The following is a 20,627-nucleotide window of genomic DNA, read 5'->3' as shown; positions in this document are numbered from 1 at the left end:
AACGCAGGATCCAAGCTGCGTCTGCAACCTACACCACAGCTCACGGCAACGCCGGATCCTTAACCCACTGAGCAAGGGCAGGGACCAAACCCGCAACCTCATGGTTCCTAGTCAGATTCGTTAACCACTGCACCACGACAGGAACTCCCTACAATTTCTGCATATATTCTACCATCCAGCAATCCTATTTCTGGGCATAGAGACAGACAACTTCTCACACAAGGACACACAAAGATGTGTGTGAGGATGTTTACCTCCAAGTGGTTGGAGGTAGCAAAATATTAGAAGTTGCAGTTCTAGGCTAGAAAAATGCATAAATAATATGAAGGCTCTGAAGACACTGGAATAAAACAAAATGGACAGACCTGATGAAATAGATTATGATATTGCAATGTAAAAAAATTCTCAATAATATAAACTTAGGTGAAAAGAGTAGAAACTCTATATCTTACTGCACTGTACGAATTACATAGGGCTTAAAAATACAAAGAAACATCATTTCAAGAATACACATACTTATTGAACAAATGGGAAACAGATTAAAAAGACATACTATAGACGTGCTAAAATGAATAATTATGGAAGATGAAGGGGGATGGAACAAAGGGGAAAAAATAAACGCAGAAGAAATACAACAAATAAAATAGAAACTTTGCCCAGAGAGATCACAGTGATATCTGGAGTAAACTGAGGAGTATATTTAATTCAATTCTATGCACCTGGTCTAGTGGGAGAAGGGCTGGGAGAGACAAAGAAGGAAACAAAAGTTAATCTTAGCCTCTTGATATTGTAAAATCACAAATTAATATCTATCATTTTCCTGTAAAACAATTCATATTTGAATATTTTAAAATAGGACATGTAATCTTTACTGCAATTACGTCTGTAATCCTATTGATTTTATTCCACCTAATGTAAATGGTATATAAAGATTCTCCTTTTCAGCACATAAAGTATTCATATTTTTCCTCACATATTGATACTAATTATAGTTTCTTATTTTGTTATATTCTAAAACTTGTCATCATTAAAATCAGTAAAATTCTTTGATTTGTTTACAAGGTTATCCTCAATATCAAATTATTTATCTCTATATTTGATTGGAATTTAATGATTCCAAAACTGTAAAATAACATTTAGCTTTAACAATGTATTTCTAAATATGTATGTAATTTTCTTCTTTTCCCTGTTTCCTTCTGCATCTTATTCTAAGGCTTTATAGATTTATACAAGAAACTGAAAACAACTATATGCAAAAAAAAACTGAATCACATAATTCAGACACTATCTTTAATTTTTTTGTTTGTTTAGTTGGTTGGTTGGTTGATTTTTTTTCTTTTACTTAGTAATATACTAAGCTTCTTTCAGTGTCACTATTCTTCTAACATATGACTTAGGAGGTTAGGCCTTTGCCATAATATTTTTCAATAAATCTACTACTGAGCATTTTGATTATTTCCAGGTCTTCATTCTTCTAAAAAGTGCTGCACTAAAACTAAAATGGGTGTAGTTTAATTTTCAAAAGCTATGTGGAAGTTGGAAATGGGAGTGCATTAAAATAAACTAGGGGAGTTTCCACTATGGTACAGAGGGTAAGAACCTGGCATTGTCTCGGCTGTGGCATAGGTCACAGCTGTGGCTCAGATTCAATCCCTGGCCCAGGAAATTCCATATGCCAGGGGTATAGCCATAAAATAAAAAAATAAACAAAAAAATAATTTTTTCCTTAAGAAAACCTGATAGGGCTCAAACATTTACTCATATATCAGATCCTAGTCTTCATTGCTCTGTGAAGACATTCAACTGCTTGACATTTTTAGATTAGCAGAACACACTGGATACTTTGTACAATCAATATAATTTTTTGTGATAAGACTATTGTTACTTTTACCTAGTGGATACCAGCAGGGAGAGAGAAGAGGGGAGGGGCAGGATAAGGATAGAAGATTAATAGGTACAAAGTACCATGTGTAAAATAAGTTACAAGGATATATTGTATAGCACAGGGAATATAGCCAATATTTTATAAGAACTTTAAATGGAGAATAATCTATAAAAATTTCAAATCACTATGTTGGATACCTAAAACCAATATTGTAAATCAACTATATATACTTCAATAATTTTTTAAATATTATTGTTTTGAAAATACTGTCTCTAATAATAGTGAAGAAGAGTTGAGGGGAAATTTGCATACTTCTTCCCACAATGAAAAGGTATAACATAGTCCAAAGCTCTCTGTTCTCTCACCCACCTCAAATATCATCACACTTGGAATGAAATACAATAAATAAAAGCATGTTATACAGAAACAGGGGAGACCTAGGTTAGAATTTATCGCAAAACAAGCCAAACAATTCAACAAACAGTGACATAAAATGCTGTATCCTGTAGTGCACACAAAAGGGAACAGGTGGAATCCTTACCCTCAAGGAATTTATAATCAAGCACTAGTGGTAGGAGGGAAAAATAACTCTTTAAGGGGATAAAATTACAACTACAACATGCCTGTATTTTTTAATGTGCCTTTTATAGGAAAAATTGCACATGCCAAAGAGAAGAGGCTGGGGTATGGGGCAAATATATGAGAAATATGAAGAGATGGGAGCAGGATTTTACAATATATCCAACTATGAAGAGCAATACGTTTGAAAAATGACAACAAAGACAACAGCAATGAAAACCCAAGGGATAAGAAAAACTAGTTTAAGGCTAGATGATGATGAACTATGGGACGTCAAGGGGCGAGGGGCGGGATATCTCTAGTTGAGGGAATCACAACTTCAGGTAGAAGATAGTAACCTGAAATAGACCTGGTATAATGATGGGACATCCACAGTCTATGAAGAGGAAATGGATATGGGAGAAGCATCTACATATCCTGGAATTTTCTACAGAGCCCGATCCACAGGTGAGGTCTGCCATAAAACTGACCTTTACCTAACCTAGACCTTGCTAAGACAGATGGGAGCAGAAACACTCAATACAAATCTTAACCACCCACAACTCAGAACAGACATCTCAGTGACAGTGCTGGTCTAAGAGCCAACATCTACCCAGAAGATAAAGAGGCACAAGAAATATCAGTATTACCAAAGGGAGATTCATCATTCTCATTTTTCAATTTCAGACCTCAAAGTGAAGACTAAATGTGGGCATGGGAGAAAGAAAATGAGGATCACTGGAGGAAGAGGATGTTTGAGCAGTTTTCTCAAACCTAGCTAAGCATCAGAATCATCTAAGCTGCTACTTAAAAGAACTGATTCCTGCCCCCAACTACCTACCTAGGGTGATTCTGATGCAATAAGTTTAAGGTGAGGTCAGAGAATTTATGTTTTGCAAAACCTCTCTAAGCGATGCCTATGTACAGTCAGGTTTAAACTCACTGGTATAAGATGAAATTACTGCCCTCCATGAAGATGAAGAATATATATATGTATGTATGTATGTGCGTGTGTGTGTGTGTGTGTGTGTGTGTGTGTGTGTGTGTATAAAATGTTTCTCAGCAGAAATAGGTTGAAAAAAGATAAATCAATCACCTGTTTCCCTAGGCAAATTCTTTAACCTAATTCTACCTCAGTTTTTTCCTCTGAAAAATAAAGAATAGAAAATAATTCAGATCCCTTGTAGTTCTAAAATAACATGACTTTGGTATTCAGTTAAGTGTGAGCTTTAACGAAAAATTAACCCAAGGAAAATACATCCCATCTGGCCTTACTGAAATATTATGAAAAGTTTTCAGTTCTAAATTGGTTCTTTATATAGAGTTTCCTTTTCTTTTTTATGATCTTTTTTGGTAATGCTCTCTTTAAGCTCACAGATATGGCATGTTTTAAAAGAATTGTTATAAATAATATAAATGCCAGATTCTCTTTTACATAAGTCAAACAAAATAGCAATGGTAAAATGTACCAACATGACAAAGTATTTACACAGAATGAAAGAATTTTAATTTGATTTCTTTTAAATGTTCAAAAAAAAGTCCTACTTGGTTAGGGGTTGTTGCCCCTACTTTGCTCAAGATAGTTTTAGCAACTCAAGAAATTCTGATGACATCAATGATCCTCCAATATAGGATGATTCTTTGATTACTTGGCACCAAGAATAGTTCCTGGCTCACAGAGAGTGATCAAAAAAAAAATACATTTATTGAATGAATTTAAAAAATGCATCACTATGCAAAAATATTTCTCTTTGCAAAAGTTCTCACCAGTGGCTCTTAGACTATATGTTTCTATTGACAATTTAGTCTTTTTAATTTTCTACTATAACTTTTCCCTATAGTTTTGTATGTGAGTCAATAGGTTCTGGTACCAGTTCCAATGGCAGGGGAGCAGGGGGCCAGTTTCCCTACACAAACATCAAACAATTCTAGGGACACCAGCTAGGTGCTCTATGAGTCAACTCAATTCTGACACTATCTACCTGGAGATGGCATCAGATTCCACAGGTTAAATCCTACAAGACTTTAGACACCGGTCATAAGCTTAGATTGTTTCCTGTGCTTCTGATACACCTAAAATAGACTGGAAGTTCCCATGACACACTCCTGAGACTTCAGACACCACTTACAAGCACAGGTTGTTATGTACTTTGGACTACCAGCTATAAATAAGAGATTCCCACAAGTTTTCATTTGGTTCAAATAATTTGCTATAATGACTCAAAGAGCTCAGAGAAATACTTTACTTATTAGATTACTAGTTTATTGTAAAAGGGTGTAACTCAGAAGCAGCCAGATGGAAGAGATACATAAGGGAAGGTATGGGGAAAGAACTCGAAGCTCCATGTCCACGCCACTATCCCAGCACTTCCAAATGCTGCCTGAACTGAAAGGTCTCTGAACCCTGTACTTTAAATTTTTATGGAGGCTTCATTACACAGTCATAATTAATTAGATCACTGCCCATTGATCTTGATTAGCCTTCTAGCCCCCCTCTAGGAGGTTGGGAAGAGGGTGTAGAACTAATTGTACGGTTGGTTCCCCCAGTATCTAAACATATCCTTAGGTTATCCTTAGGCTTTCAAAGCCATCTCATCAACATAACACATCACAAGAAAATCCAAGGGTTTGGGGATCTCTGTGCCAGGAACTGGGAGGAAAACAAATGTATATTTCTTATTACAAATCATGATATCACAGCAAGTCTAAGTAAGTCTAAGCCTTTAATAACATTCAACATTTAGTTAAACTTCAGAAAATATTCCTGAGCTGTTCTGTTACCTACCTGCATGTGCTACTTTTCTGCATGACGTCAGCTCGATGATACCCAGAGAGTTTGCAAAAACCATCATTACTATAAACTACAGGCCAATCCACAATCTGGGCATTTCCCAGTAAGAAACTCGATTCTAAAGAAGAAAGAAGAAAAGGGAAGGGTTTTTTTAGCTTCATTTAACAATGTACTTCTTCAAATACCAAAAAGACAAATTCACAAAAATAGACAAATGCAAGTATGGTTTGTTATGGTACAAATAATAAAACCTATTGTTGAAATTGACTTTCTCAGTTTAGCATGATCTGCAGTGAGTACAGATTTGCATATAAACTAAAAACTCCATTAAAAGAAGCCAGTTTACAATATTCTTTGCATTCAAGTAAATACTACACTAGAAAAAGAAAGTACACTTAGTGTTAAATAAGTGTTAATAATTTATTATACTCTAATATTATACCTAAAAACAGTTTAATTTATTAAGGTTAGGGCTACGGTCACTTCTCCACAAATTGAGAATATTAAACTTAACAGAGGCATATTTGGATGACTCCTTCAAAAATTCTATTAATGTAATTTTGACATGATAGGATAAATTCTTTGTTCATTCGGTTGATCTACAGAAGTCTAATTTAAAATAACATTTTAAAATAAAGTCCTTTTCAAAAATAATATTATTCAAAGATATCATTTTCAATCACATGCTACAAAGAATTTGGAAACTACCATTATTTTAAATAAAAGAAACATCTCCAGTCTATTTTGCATGGAGAAGGGGTTTTACTTTAGGTATAAAAATTAATACAAAGAATAATATATTTTGTCATATACCAGATTTAAAACCCAACAAATATAAGCAGTAACTAGCAATTTAGTAGATCAGATGATAAGTCAACATTAAAATGAATTTAAATTAAAATAATATTAAAATATAAAATAAAAAATTATTTTTAAAATAAATATTTTAAGAGTAAATTTTTAAGGGAATACTATACTTCAAAATATCTACCTAAAAAAATGTCCTTTGAATTCATGTTCAGAGTAGTATACTAGAAAGAGAAATTAACTTATGAGTAGAAGACTTTAAGTTTAAATACTGACTCACAGTTAGCCTTCATATAATAAAGCAATTCATTACTAAGTAGGTGCTAAGCCAAAAGCAACACTCTGAGTCAGACAATGGTATAAAATAAAGATCAATAAAATATACCCTTTACTCTAAAAAACTTATATATTAAGAAAAACAAAATGTAACCAATTATAATTTTTCAGAATAGATGCTATGTCAAGAAGCATAGGCCAACATATGGAAAAAAATATTTTCAAGGCACTAAAACAGCTACAAGTTAGGAGTTCCCAATGTGGCTCTGCAGGTTAAGGACCCAATGTTGTCTCTGTGAGGATATGGATTCAATCTTTGGCCTGCCTCAGTGGGTTAAGAATCCAATGTTGCTACAAGTTTCAGCATAGGCTGCAACCATAACTCTAATTCAACCCTTAGCCCAGCATTTCCATAAACTGAAGGTATGTATAAAGAAAAAAAAAAGTGGATAGAAACTGAAAAAGACAAATCCTTGAAAAAAGAAGATACCTTGGGTGACATATCCATTTAACTGTCCATTCGCCTGATAGCACTTCCTATTTTGTACAGTTCATGGGTAACACAGCTCAAGTAGGAAAGTCCCTAAAGGCTAAAGAGTCAAAGGTCACAATTTGGGACTGCCAAAGCAGCTTGAAGATGAGATTCTTTAAATATGGAGCTATAAACCTGTGTATAAATCCATCTCAAATTCTGTGATCTAAACTGCATGTCCAGGATGCAGGAACTCATCTTGTCTAACAAGGACTAGAAGGCTAAAGAGGTAGAGAGAAATTTCACCAGCTTCCAAGGACAAATTTTGATCAGGTCCTATTCAAGTTAGAGAAGGCTGGTAAATACCTTGAGCTTTCCACTTACTACACAGAAGGCCTTGCTTCAGGAATAAAAAAACAAGTCCCAGAATAAAGGGTTGTTACTTGGGGCTAAAATCAAAAATGCAGAAAATAGACACACACACACACACACACACGAAAAAGATAAAATTGTGATTAAGCGTGACCCACCACTATTTAACTACCTGCTTAAATAAAATAAACTCTTTAGAGGAAAATAATGAAATCTAAAATCTCTACATTGTACCAACACTATGTCCAGTATACAATTCAAAATGATTAGGCATTCAAAGAAACAGACTGTAACAATAATCAAGAAAAAAATAGTCAATAAAAGAGAGGTTGAAAACGGAACACAGAAATAAGCAATGCAATCTCTGAAATAAAAAAATTCATTTAATAGTTTTAACAATATATCAGATACTAAAAACGAAAGCACATTTTTAATACATTTCAAGGCAAATTATTGCAAACTGAAGCAAAAGGAGAAAAACTGAAAAGATGTCCTGGGACAATATCATATAAAATATATATGGTTGAGTCTGAAAAAAACATAGAATAGGGTACAAATATTATCTGAATACATGATAAATAAAATTTCTCAAAAAACATTAATAATTGCAACATAGATAGCTTAGCTTAGTAAACTTCAAGCAAAATAAACACAAAGAAAGACACAGTAGGAAGATGATAGTAAACTGCTAAAAACAAAAATTAAGAAAAAAATTTTTGAACGTCATAAAAAAGACACACTATATATATGCTGTATGTTGGGTAGGAAAGAGATTTAATAATTACAGCATACAAAGCATGAAAAACAAAAGACTCCAGAAATCAATGGAATAACATCTTTTATATACTGAGACAAAAATATTTATCAACTTAGATTTTTTTATAAAGAGCAAAGATATCTGTCAAAATTGAAGATTAAATAAATATATTCGGAAATAAAACTAAGAGAAATCACTGTCAGAAGAATCATACTAAAACAAATGCAACTGGTATTTTAGTTGAAGAAAATAATAATAATAGTAACCTTCACCAAAAAAGTTAAGAAGGGAAAAACAAAAAATAGATGGGACAAGTGGAAGATAAACCATAGGATGGTAGCCCTAAATCCAACTATATCAAGTGTTATATTTATGTAAATGGAACAAACACACTGATTAAAAGAAATTTCAGACGGTTTTTTTTAAAAAAGAAAAGAAATTAATAGTCTACTGTTTTAAGAGAGATATTTTAAGTATAAAGAGATAAACAAGTTGAAAGTGTGAGGAAAATACACTACTCAAATACTAAGCATATGAAAGTGTAGCCATAATAATACAAAATAAAGCAGTTAAAGACAAGGGGTAATAAAGAGGGCCAGTTACTAATAAAGGAATCAATTCATTAAGAAGACATACTACTCCCAAATGTATATAAAAGTAACAAAAGTACTTCAAAATGTATGAAGTAAAAATAAAAAGAATGATAATTAGACAATTTCACAGTAATAATAGGAGATTTTAATCTTCTTACTTAACTAACAGAACAACCACATGAAGAAATAATTGAGGATATAGAATATTGGAATGACATCAACACTATCAACCAACTCAAGCTGACATTTATAGAACACCCCACACTGCACTACAGAATATACATTCTTTTCCAGTGCATTTAGAAATTTCACAAGACATAACTGACTTTGAGGCACAAAAAGTGTAAATAAGTTCCAAAATATTGAAATTACATAGAGTATATTTTCTGACCTCAAAATAATTACATCAGAAATCAATTTTTTTAATTACCTAGAAAAATCTATACTATTTGGCTATCACCCAATTCATTTCTAAACCACTAAGTCAAAAAAGAAATCAAAAGAAAAGTAGAAGATTTTTTTTAATTGAAAACAATGAAATAATATAGCAAAGTTTATGGCATACAGTGCTTAGGGAGAAATTTTTCATTTTAAACTTCTTTTTTTTAATGAAAGGTTTCAAGTCAATTCTCTAAACTTTTATATGAAGAAACTAGAAAATAACAGCTATTAAACCCAAATTAAGTAGGAGGAAATAAATAAAGGTCAGAATGTAGATAAATAAAATAGAAAATATTCAAAGAGTAAACCTTAACAAAAATACAAATTACCATCATCAAAAATGAAAGAGGAGACATCACTGGCTATATTACACATAGCAAATGGTAATAAAAGTACATCGTAAATAATTTTTTGCCAAGAAGTTTAAAACCATGATGAAATAAATAAAATTTTTGAAAAAAAAAAAAACTAGAAAAACTGACCGAAAAGAAATGGAAAATCTGAATAGCCTAATATCTTTTAATGAAAACTAAAGATCCAAATGGCGATGGGCTCACTGAATTCTTTCAAATATTTAAACAAGACATAACCCAAATATTACACAAACTCTCTTAGAAAATAGGTGCAGAAACATTTCTTAACTTGTTTTTTCAAGTTAGCATTATTATGATACCAAAATCTGACAAGGGCTATTAAAAACAAAAAAGAATTCCTGGCAATGTTAAAAAAAGAAAAAAAAAAAAGAATTCCTGACTGGTAGATCTTATGACTGTCGTTGCAAAAATCTGGAAGAAAATATTGGCAAATAAAATCCAGCAATATATAAAAAAGAAAATAGATCATAACCAAGTAACGTTTATCTCATGAATCTAAGGTTGATTTATCATTATGAAATCAGTGCAATTCATCACATAAAGAGAATAAAGAAAAAAGTCATTTGATTATATCTCACTAGACACAGAAAATAAGTATTTGACAAATTTATATTCATGATTAAAATCTCTGAGCAAACTAAGGGTAAAACAAAACTTCCTCAAACCAATAGAAGATAGCTACTAAAAAACTGATAGGTAAGATTTTTAAAGCTAGAATTTTGAACATTTTCTCCCTAAGATGAGGAAAAACTCAATGATATATACTGTCAACGCTTACACTCAACATTTTTTTGGAGGTCCAACATTTTTTTGGAGGTCCAACTTCCTTTTCAGAAGGAAGGGAGAAAATGAGGGAGGGAGGGAAACCATTAGGAAAAAATATAAAAGATATAAATATGGAAAGGAAAATGTAAATTTTTTTTCTGCTTTCAGATGACAGGATTGTTTACACAGGAAATCCTAAGGAATACTCAAAAGAACATCTGAAATTATTAAGTAAATTTAATAAATAAAATATAAATTTATAAAGTCAACATAGAAGTCTATTTTGTTTCTATTAACTAGCATTAAAAATTAACAAATTTGTAAGTCAACTATATTCCAATAAAATTTTTAAAAAACAATTGGAAAATGAAAGACAATTTCTCTTATAATAGCATTTAAAAGTATTAAAAACAGGAATAAATTTAGCAAAATACATGCAAAACCCCTAAAAGTAAAAACTAAAAAAGACTGCTTAAAGAATACCTAAATAGGAGTTCCCATCATGGCTCAGTGGTTAAGGAATCCGACTAGGAACCATGAGATTGAGGATTTGATCCCTGCCTCTCTCAGTGGGTTAAGGATCCAGCGTTGCCATGAGCATTGCCATATGCTGTGCTGTAGGTCGCAGACTCAACTCGGATGCCACATTGCTGTGGCTGTGGTGTAGGCAGGCAGCTATAGCTCTGATTAGACCTCTAGCCTGGGAACGTCCATATGCTGTGGGTGTGGCCATAGAAAAAGATAAAAACACCCACAAAAAATAAAAAATAAATAAATAAAAGAATACCTAAATAAATGGAGAGCTATGCCACACAAATCAAAAAACTGGATATTTTAAGACATTTGGTCTCTGTAAATGACTCTATAATTTAATACAACCCCAATGATAATACCAGAAGGCTTTTTTCACTTTTTTTTTTTTTTTTTTTTTTTTTTTTTTAGGGCTGCGCTCGCAGCATCTGGAGGTTCCCAGGCTAGGGGTTAAATTGGAGCTGTAGCTTCTGGCCTATGCCACCACCACAGCAATGCAGCATCAGAGCCACGTCTGTGACCTACACCACAGCTCATGGTGACGATGAATCCTTTGCCCACTGAGCAAGGCCAGGAATCAAACCTGCATCCGCATGGATGCTAGTCAGTCATTAACCACTGTGCCACGACGGGAACTCCCCAAAAGGCTTTTTTGAAGTAATTGACAAAATAACTATAAATTACTATAAATTAATTTTGTGAAAATATAAATTACCCAAAATAAAATCTGTAAAAGAAGAACAAAGTCGGAGAAATATACAACTATGGTAATTAACATGGAATGAATTTGGAGTGAGGACAAACAGATCAATGAAACAGATTCAGAATTAGACCCTTGCATAAATGGTCAACTGATTTTTTGCAAAGGTGCCAAGGCAGTTTCATGAATAGAGGTAAGTCTTCAATGAACTGTGCTAAAACAACTAGCTATCCATATAAACAAAAACTGAACCATGACCCTTACCTCACACCACACACAAAACAATAACTTAAAATGCGTCATGGTTCTAAATACAAAAGTGAAAACTAAAAAGAAAATATATGAAGAATCTTCACAAATTTGAGGAAGACAAAAATTTCTAAGACATATAGTAATCACCATAAAAGAAAGTATTGATAAATAAATTAGACATCTTAAAATCAACTGCTCATTTAAGAACACTATCAAGAAAATGAAAAGGGAATCCACTGATTGGGAGGAAAGATTCACAAGGCAGATACCTAAGAAAGAATTCCTATCCAAAATATGCCCCAAAACTCTACCAAAGGGCAAATGACTCAATTAACAAAATGGGCAAAAGACTCAAGTAGACATTTCACAGAAGAAGATATACTATGGCCATAAGAACAAGATGCTCACCATCATCATCCATTTAGGGAAAGGCAAATGAAAAGCAAAATCACTGCTCAAACACGAGAGTGGTTGTACAGGCTAATTATAAAAATGTTGACAAAAATGTGGAATCACTGAAAATCTTTTAAAAAGGCTAAAGAGAATATAAAATAGCATGATCACTTTGGAAAACAGTTTCATATTAACATTCAACTATGACCCAGAAATTTCACTCCTAAGCATTTTACTCCAGTAGAAATTTCACTCCTAGGCATTTTACTCCATGAGGACACAGGTTAGTTTTTTCTGTTTGTTTTCAGTGTTGTTTTGCTTTTTAGGGTCACATTCACAGCACATGGAAGTTCCCAGGCTAGGCGTGGAATCAGAACTATACCTGCAGGCCTACACCACAGCCACAGCAACGCTGGATCCCAACCCACTGAGCAAGGCCAGGGATCGAACCCGCACCTTCGTGGATACTAGTCATATTCGTTTCTGCTGTGCGACAATGGGAACTCCCAAAAACGCATGTTAACAAAAAGACTTCTAGAAAAATGTTCACGTAAGATTTATTCATAGTAGCCAAAAATTGAAAACAAAGCAAATGTCCATCAGCAAGAAAACAGATTAAAAATTGTGGCATATTCATACAAGACACATTACTCAGCTCTAAAGTAGAACAAACTACTGATAAACATGAATTAATCTGAAAAACTTTATGATGATTGAAAGAAATCAGAAACTATGATTTCATTCACATGAAGTTTAAATACAGGCAAGGTTAATATATGGTGATAGGGATCAGAACAATGATTTCTGAGACAGGTGGGATGATAGATGGACTGACAGGAAAGAGGTAAAAGGAACTTTCTGGGGAAGGTCATTGTTTTCTATCTTTATAGAAGGTCATTCTTTTCTATATTTCTATCTTCATAAATCACAGAGGTATATATATTTGTCAAAACTAATTGAACTGTACATTTAAGATCTGTGTGTTTTACTTCATATAAAGCATGGCATTCTCCTTGTGGCTCAGTGGGTTAAGAATCCACCATAGTGTCCATGAGGACGCAGGTTTGATCCCTGGCCTCCCTCAGTGGGTTAAGTATCTAGCATTGCTATGAGCTGCAGTGTAGGCCACAGATGCAGCTCAGATCTCAAGTTTCTGTGGCTGTGGTGTAGGCTGGTGGGCTACAGCTTTGAGTCAACCCCTAGCCTGTGGGAACTTCCATATGCTGCAGGTGCAGCCCAAATAAATAAATAAATAGTCTACCTCAAACTTAAAACACAAGATAGACAAAGGGCCAGAGAACCACAAATTTTAGGAAACCAGTGGCATTTGAGCTGAACCCTAGCTATAAGAACGGTAATACCGGAGTTCCTGCTGTGGCACAGTGGGTTAGGAATCAGACTGCAGCTGCTCAGACTGCTGCACAGGCTTGGGTTCAATTCCTGGTCCAGCACAGTGGGTTGAAGGACCCTGTGGTGTAGGCCACTGCTGTGGCTTGATCCCTGGCCCAGGAATTTCCATATGCCTTGGGTGCAGCCAAGGAAAAAAAAGAATGGTAATACTACCTTTCCTTTTTACATACAGTGATTAGAGATTAAAATGAGCTTATCCCTATAAAAATGAGTCATAAAATAGAAATTATTCTAAAGTATATAATAGTTTCATATCAATTGTAAATATGTCATATGATGATCAGAAATTAATTTCTTTCCTCTCTTAGCCCAGGCCAGATCCTAGCCAGTTTACCCTCTCTAGCCCATATGCTCCCCATGTCACCACCAAGTAGCTGTGACAATGATTACAGCTAGCGATGTGGTCTCCATGCCTTAACTTATCCTGATTTGCAGTCTGATTTCAAACTAACATGCACTTATGCCCCTGAAGCCCTGTGCCTCCATCCCCCCACTCTTCACCTAGATCAAGTCTCCCAGCTGCTTACCTCGTTGAATCCAGGTTGACCTCTCCTATTATACCTCAGTAGAACATGCTTATGACCCAAAATCAGATGCCTTTCCAGTGTTTCCTATCTTAGAGAATGAGATTACCATTCATGCAATTATGTGAGCCAGAAATCTGGGAGCCATCCTTCAGCAGTCTTCAGATTACCCCATATCTAATTTACTGCCAAATCTTATTTTTATCCTCTAAAACCTTTTCAAATTTCTACATTTCTCTTGACCCTCACCATCGTCTCTGAACTCCAGACTTCTATCATCTCTCCCCTAGTCCATGTTAAATAGCTACTCGTTTAGTTTATTCAGATCCTCTTCAATGGATTATCCACACTGAAGCCAGGCAGGTGTTTTCAAAATCCAGCCAGATCATGTCTACTCTCTGCCTTAACTCCTACCAATAGCTACGTATGGCTCTCAGAATGCTCCAACTTTTCCTGTAATGACTCATAGTCTGTCAAGTGTCAACCCTCACCATTTTGCCCTTTGCCCTGAGTATGGTAGCCACATTGGTTCTTCTGCTTTCTGTTTTTTTAGTTCTCTCCCACCATAGAAAGAACTTATAACTTGGCATTCTCTCTGCCTGAGCATCATTCCTTTCCCTCTTCATCTGGTTGAAACGTACTTTTATTTAGATCTTAACCATCACAGTCTTTGTGAATCTTTCCCTGACCTTCTGACAAGGTTATCCCGAATAATTTTAGATATGATGTATCTTACCCTCACAGCCCTTATCAAAGTTGAAATTTTACAACTATTTGTATCATGACATGATTAATGCATATCTGCCTGTTGAAGTGTAAGTTCTACTTGATCCTCCAGTACTAACACAGTGTGTGACACATGGTATATGCTTGTTAATTGGCTGATTATATCAACAAACAAATTTATTCATAGATTCTTGCAAGGATCTCTCTTTATATAATTGACATCATAAAATTGAGTTTGACATGCCTCTCTAAATACCTCATATATGCTTTCATATATGCTGTTTTTGTTTTCTCAAATGGATGATATCATCCTCAGGATCATAAATTTTATGCCTACTGTGCATACAAAAGTCAAAATATAGTAATTATTTTTTCATTAAAGAAATTTTCAGTATCCCAGGAAAAAGAATCCCACAGTTATGAAACAAAAGGACCATAAACATTAAAGGGCCTACTGATGGAGGTCTTCTTTGTCTAGAAATTATCTGAACCAGTGTTTTCCAAATCTTTTTTAATCGAAGCTCATAGTAAGAAATTTTACATAGTGGGAGTTCCTGTCATGGCTCAGTGGCTGACAAACCCAACTAGTGACCATGGGGTTACAGGTTTCGGTCCCTGGCCTCGCTCAGTGGGTTGATGATCCGGCATTGCTGTTAGCTGTGGTGTAAGTTGCAAACACAGCTCAGATCCCACATTGCTATGATTGTGGCATAGGCCAGCAGCTGTGGCTCCAATTCAACCTCTGGCCTGGGAACCTCCATGTGCCACAAGTGCAGCCCTAAAAAGATCAAAAAAAAATTTTTACATAATGAGTTAATGTATTCACACACATGTAGACACAACTAAAAAATTTCTCAGATAACACTCTTACTACTGAGATATACCCTATTCTATTTCAATTTTTAGTGTGCTATTCAAGACCCATTAAACCAATCTACACCCTATGAAAGGATGTATCTCATGGTTTAAAAATATGCTTCAAACTATCCCTAAAGGCCTTGCAGCCCTCCCTCTCTTGTAAATATATGTTTTCAATTCTTATTTTCAAGTTTGTTGGTATTTAGATCAGGACTGTAACCATTCCTAGTTAACTCTGACACTAAAAATATGCCATCATAACATTTTCAATAGCTCTGCAATGGGAAAGTTAAGACTCCAGCTCAGGAGGGCCCAGGTATCACTATGCATTTGCTGTCAACAGATTATTTCACTTACATCCTAGTAATTCTGTGTGATAACAAAACTAATAACAAAAGCAGCCATTAGCAGAGCCCCTCCTCTGTGCTAGGCATTGGGTCAGGTGGCATACACGCACCTCTGCCCCACAATGAGTCAGAGACCACCACATCCCAAGTCCCCCAGGAGGTCAAAAGCAGGAACCAGCACACAAGTTCCTTAAATCCTAATTATTGATTGAGATATTTGCAAATTCAAACCTTTTCTAGGGGATATTGTGCCTCCTTCCTTACTTTAGATGGAAAAGTAGAAGACTAAGTGTGAAAGATAAGCCAAAAAACAACCCATAACAGGGATGACTAATTCTCATATTAGCTTAGAAGTGGAATGGTTTAGGGAAAAGAACACAGAAGTTGGAATCAAAAGTGAGTTATTGAGATACTGCCTTTTCTCACTCTTATTTTTAAAACATACACCTGATTTTAACCAATAACACAGAATATGGACAATTCAGATGTCTGCTAGGCACACACTAGAGTATTTGCTTGCATATTCCATAAGACCTAGCAACAGAGAGTACTTTAATTTAAAGTTTTCAAAAGTAGTCAAGGAAATATGCTCTCCATCCGTTTTTATGCTTCAAGTTTGATTTATTAATTTACAGCAACAGAGATTGAGGTAATGGATTGTGTCCTCATCAGCCCTTACCTCAAGGTGCTAATGATTACACATTAGAAATATGTGCTCTGGATTTAGGAGGAAAAACATAAGAACTGCTTCTATAATCTCTGAATGTTTTAAAAGACCATAATTGAGAAAATTAGCTTCAGTGCTGTCCTTCATATAACAACTCATCGAATGGTAAGCATTCATGACAATCAAATTATCACTAAAAGTCCTTTTCCCAAATTTCCTGCCAGCACTTAGATCATATCTCAACACTACCAAGGGAGCTACTGTGACAAACCTGGGAGTTTAATTAGGTTATTCGTTCCTTCATAACGATACCTACCACTCTAGTTTAGAATAATAAGAGCAAAATCTTTATAAACTAACCACTGTAGTAAGAGTTCTTTATAAGCTATAAACTGTTACTGTTTATTATGTACAAGATTATTTCACAGCTGTATTATTTATGCAGAGAGCGTTTTCTATGTGTGAGGGTTTTGCGTGTATGTGTGTGTATATAAACAAAGAACCTAGAAAAATAAATTTTTAAATGTTGACCCTGCAAACCAAAACCTATAAACGTATACTGAGATCTAAACTACAAAATAACATATTACGAAGGAGGAGGAAAGAAAGAAGGAGAAACAGTTTTTTTTTTAGTGTTAAAGGTTACGTTAGAAGGAAATTGCTAAACATTAAATAGAATATCCAGGAGCTTCTTTAAGAAATGTGTCTGTCAGCTGAAAAAGAATATGTGTATATGAAATGTTCATACAACTGTTCCATTTCCCTATAGTCATGAAAAGTATTGCTTTGGTGAGTGTAAAATTTGGTGTTATTAACAAATATTAAGAAGATAGTAATTAAAATTGCTTCTCAGAAAATCTTCATTTCTTTTGGCTTTAAAACATAACAGGGAAAAGCCATCTGGTTACTGAAGGATAACCCCTCTGCAAAGGAGATAGTTGCAAATCTAGAAAGCAAGACCAGCTCAGAAGGTTTAGAAACACAAAGCCATTAAGGAAATTGCCCAGAATTCTTAGTGACCATCCCTATCTCATTGTTATGGACTGAACGTGTGTCCTCCTAAAAGTGATGTGTTGAAACCCTGCCCCTTCTGGGAAGGTGCTAGGAGGTGGGACATTGGGATGTGATTAGGAGTCAATGAGGTCATGAGGATGAAGTCCCCTGTGACTAGGTTTAGGGCCCTTATAATAATGATGAGAAATATTCCATTGTGTATCACAAAGAACGAAATACCAGCATTTTTAGCAACGTGGATGGACCTAGAAACTATCATGCTAAGTGAAGTCAGCCATACAATGAGACACCAACATCAAATGCTTTCACTGACATGTGGAATCTGAAAAAAAGGACAGACAGAACTTCTTTGCAGAACAGATGCTAACTCACAGACATTGAAAAACTTGTGGTCTCCGGAGGAGACATTTTGGGGGGTGGGGTGATGTGCCTGGGCTGTGGGATGGAAATCCTGTGAAATCAGATTGTTATGATCATTATACAACTACAGATGTGATAAATTCATTTGAGTAATAAAAAAAAGAAAAAAAATAATGATGAGGAAGCTTGCTTCCTCTGCCATCTTCCATCATATGAAGATACAATAAGTCAGCGATCTTGCAACCAGAAAGAGGGGTCTCCCCCCAAGCTGACCATGCTAGCACCCTGATCTAGGACCTGCATGCCCCAGAACCATGAGAAATAAATTCCCATTTGTTATAAGACACACAATTTATGGCACTTTGTTAGAGCAGCACAAATACCCTGGCAATCATCCACCAATCTTAGGGAAACCAATTCTGATTTGTCTTCACATCTGTTAGCACAGCAAGAGCCATGAATTCTGAAAACTTAAACATTCCTTGGATCCAGACTGTTTCAGCCCTTGAAGATGTTTGTAAACATTTCCAAATGTTTTAAATACACATATGTTCCTTATAAAGGGCCGACGAGTCGGGTAAGTACCCCCGCCAGGTGGTGGTAGTCCAGTGAGACATTTCAGAAGCAGTAATTCCACACACAGCAGATCCTCCGACAGATCTGTGCCAGAGTCCAAGGCTTGAAAATATCTCACTATTCTTTCAAGAAAAGCCAGTATCCTCTCCGGGATGGGCATGAAATAAAACAAGCAGTTTCTTCTTAAGTGTCAGAAAGTCAAAAATGAAACTGCAAGCCCCTGACTCACAATGCCCATGAGGATTATAATGAGTGTTTCTCAATTTTGCCTACACACTCTTTTGGGATGGAGGTTGAGGAGATCTGAAGGGGCCACAAGAGTCACCTGTTCCAGGCTCCACCTCCAAGAGTTTGTTTCAGGTGGTCTAGAGGAAGAGCCCAGCATAACTATTTGTTTTTAAATCTTCTCAGTTGTCTAATATGCGGCCAGGGTGGAGAAGCCGTGATCTCCTGCATTAATTCCTAAATGATGGCAGTTACAATCAAATCTTGTTATGAGCATCTAAAATACAGATTGCTAAATTCTAACGCAGACACACTGAATAGACTCCCTAGGGTTGGAACCAAAAATTACAGACACAGAGGTCAGTCTGATGTTCAGCCAGTTTGGGAAACTGCTGTAGTACCTTGCTACTCAGAGTATGGACCAGTATCACCTGGGAGTTTATTAACAAGGCAGAATCTGGGATCCATCCCAGACCTGATGAATCAGAATCTGTATTTTAGTGAGATCATCAGGTGATTTCCCAAGCTCAAGAATCCACTCATCTTACACATACTTTTCTTCCTTTTACAGGTGGGGAAACAGGCCAGGGAAGCTTAAGGACTGAGCAAATATAGGGAAAGGGCATCTAGTGGGGGAGAAAGACAAAATTAGGCCTCACTGCCTAAGCCTTTCTATTCCAGCACTGTATTTCTAAACTGCTGCTTAAGCTATAGTTTACACTCAGTATAAAGGAAGTGCTTCCTCTTTACAGGGCTATTTCTTCAGACAACAAGGAAAATAACTACACTCATTTTAATACCACTACATATTAATCCCATTCCTAAAGGGATATGTAAAACATGAGGTCAATAATTCTGCTGATAGAAGTTTCTGGAAGAAGAAAGGTTATATTCAGTCAATGAAAACAATTTAAAAGCATGTGAGATGTTTCTTCCTTTGTATAGCAATTCTAGGAAAAGAAACTCCCTCTGAGCTGTTCCAGCACTACCTGTATCTGGCATGACTAGATGGTTATTTAGGTTTTTGTTTTATTTTATGTTTTTATGAATACTATATCTTTCCCTGATCCAGAAATTCCATGGACATTAACAAGGGTGGAAAATCTTTTTTTTTTTTTTTTTTTTTTTTTTTTGGTGGGACAGTGGTTAAACCTGTCTTCCTCTCATCTTTTTTATGCAAATTACCCTAGAGAGAAGTACTTCAAAGAAGAAGCAGAGAGAAATTTTCAGATATTTTAAGAAGTGCTAAGACACAAAAGAATTCTAGAGTAGTGAGGAAAAGAGAAGACATGGGGTGGAAGCAAGAAGAGAAAGGACTTTACAAAGAGAAGCTAGAAACACTGAATAAACCCATTCAGTAGTTTTTCAAAGGTCTAATGCTGCTTCTGAGGAAAGTCAACTGAGTTTTCACTCTGACTGTATTCTTTAGCTCTAATCTTGGAGAAGCACACCACCCAGAAATCATCATTCTTATTCCCAAGCCCTAAATTGCTGGCACAGAGCTCCTCCAGCAGAGGAGGTAAAGTGCGCTAAGGGTGGTCTCCAGTTCTTCTCCTGGATCACAGAGCCTCCTGAGGGAAGGACTTGAGTCAGGTGGTCACAGCTCCAAGTATTACCCCGCCCTCCACAATCCTCTGGTTCGAAGAGCTAATTAATTCACATTCCAAAAAGCAGTGGCCAGGAAGGGAAATTTGGAGCTTAAAAGCAACACAAAATTCATGCAGCAATCCACTAACATTTTCTAACAGGACTGAAGGGGGTATTTCAACAATGCTGATAGTCAAATATTCATTATAAAGTTAGATTTGGTTTACAGTTTGGTTTTATTAAAAAATTTACTGTTTGGATATAGAGAACAAGCTGGTGGTTATGATAGGGATAGAGTAGGATAGTTACACAGGTAGTTATAGAAGTCCCAAGTGGGGACCATAGATAGAAAGGGAAACCTAGGGA

At 35.4% G+C, this 20,627-nt stretch overlaps 1 protein-coding gene across 4 annotated transcripts in view; it reads right to left on the bottom strand.

Annotated features, from left to right (window-relative positions):
- KCNH5 (potassium voltage-gated channel subfamily H member 5) overlaps positions 1 to 20,627 on the bottom strand; it is a 293,800-nt gene that overhangs the window by 257,790 nt on the left and 15,383 nt on the right. For 3 of the 4 annotated variants that reach the window (XR_014820505.1, XM_021062620.2, XM_084983190.1), the window contains exon 2: positions 5,229 to 5,352. Coding sequence is in view for 1 of the 4 variants with exons in the window: in XM_021062620.2 (XP_020918279.2) it covers positions 5,229 to 5,352 (124 nt within the window). In the remaining 3 variants the exon portion in view is untranslated. Of the gene's footprint in view, positions 1 to 5,228; positions 5,353 to 20,627 lie in introns of those variants that run through there. The other variant, XM_021062628.2, reaches the window with a different exon arrangement.

Source organism: Sus scrofa, chromosome 1 (assembly GCF_054392235.1).
Source record: "Sus scrofa isolate SSC_HxYL_T2T_F1_AM1 chromosome 1, Sscrofa_HxYL_maternal_Yorkshire_Landrace_v2.0, whole genome shotgun sequence".
NCBI classification, from domain to species: Eukaryota; Metazoa; Chordata; class Mammalia; order Artiodactyla; family Suidae; genus Sus; species Sus scrofa.
The sequence above is the reverse complement of the archived record's forward strand: the minus strand, read 5'-3'. Positions and strand labels throughout refer to the sequence as shown.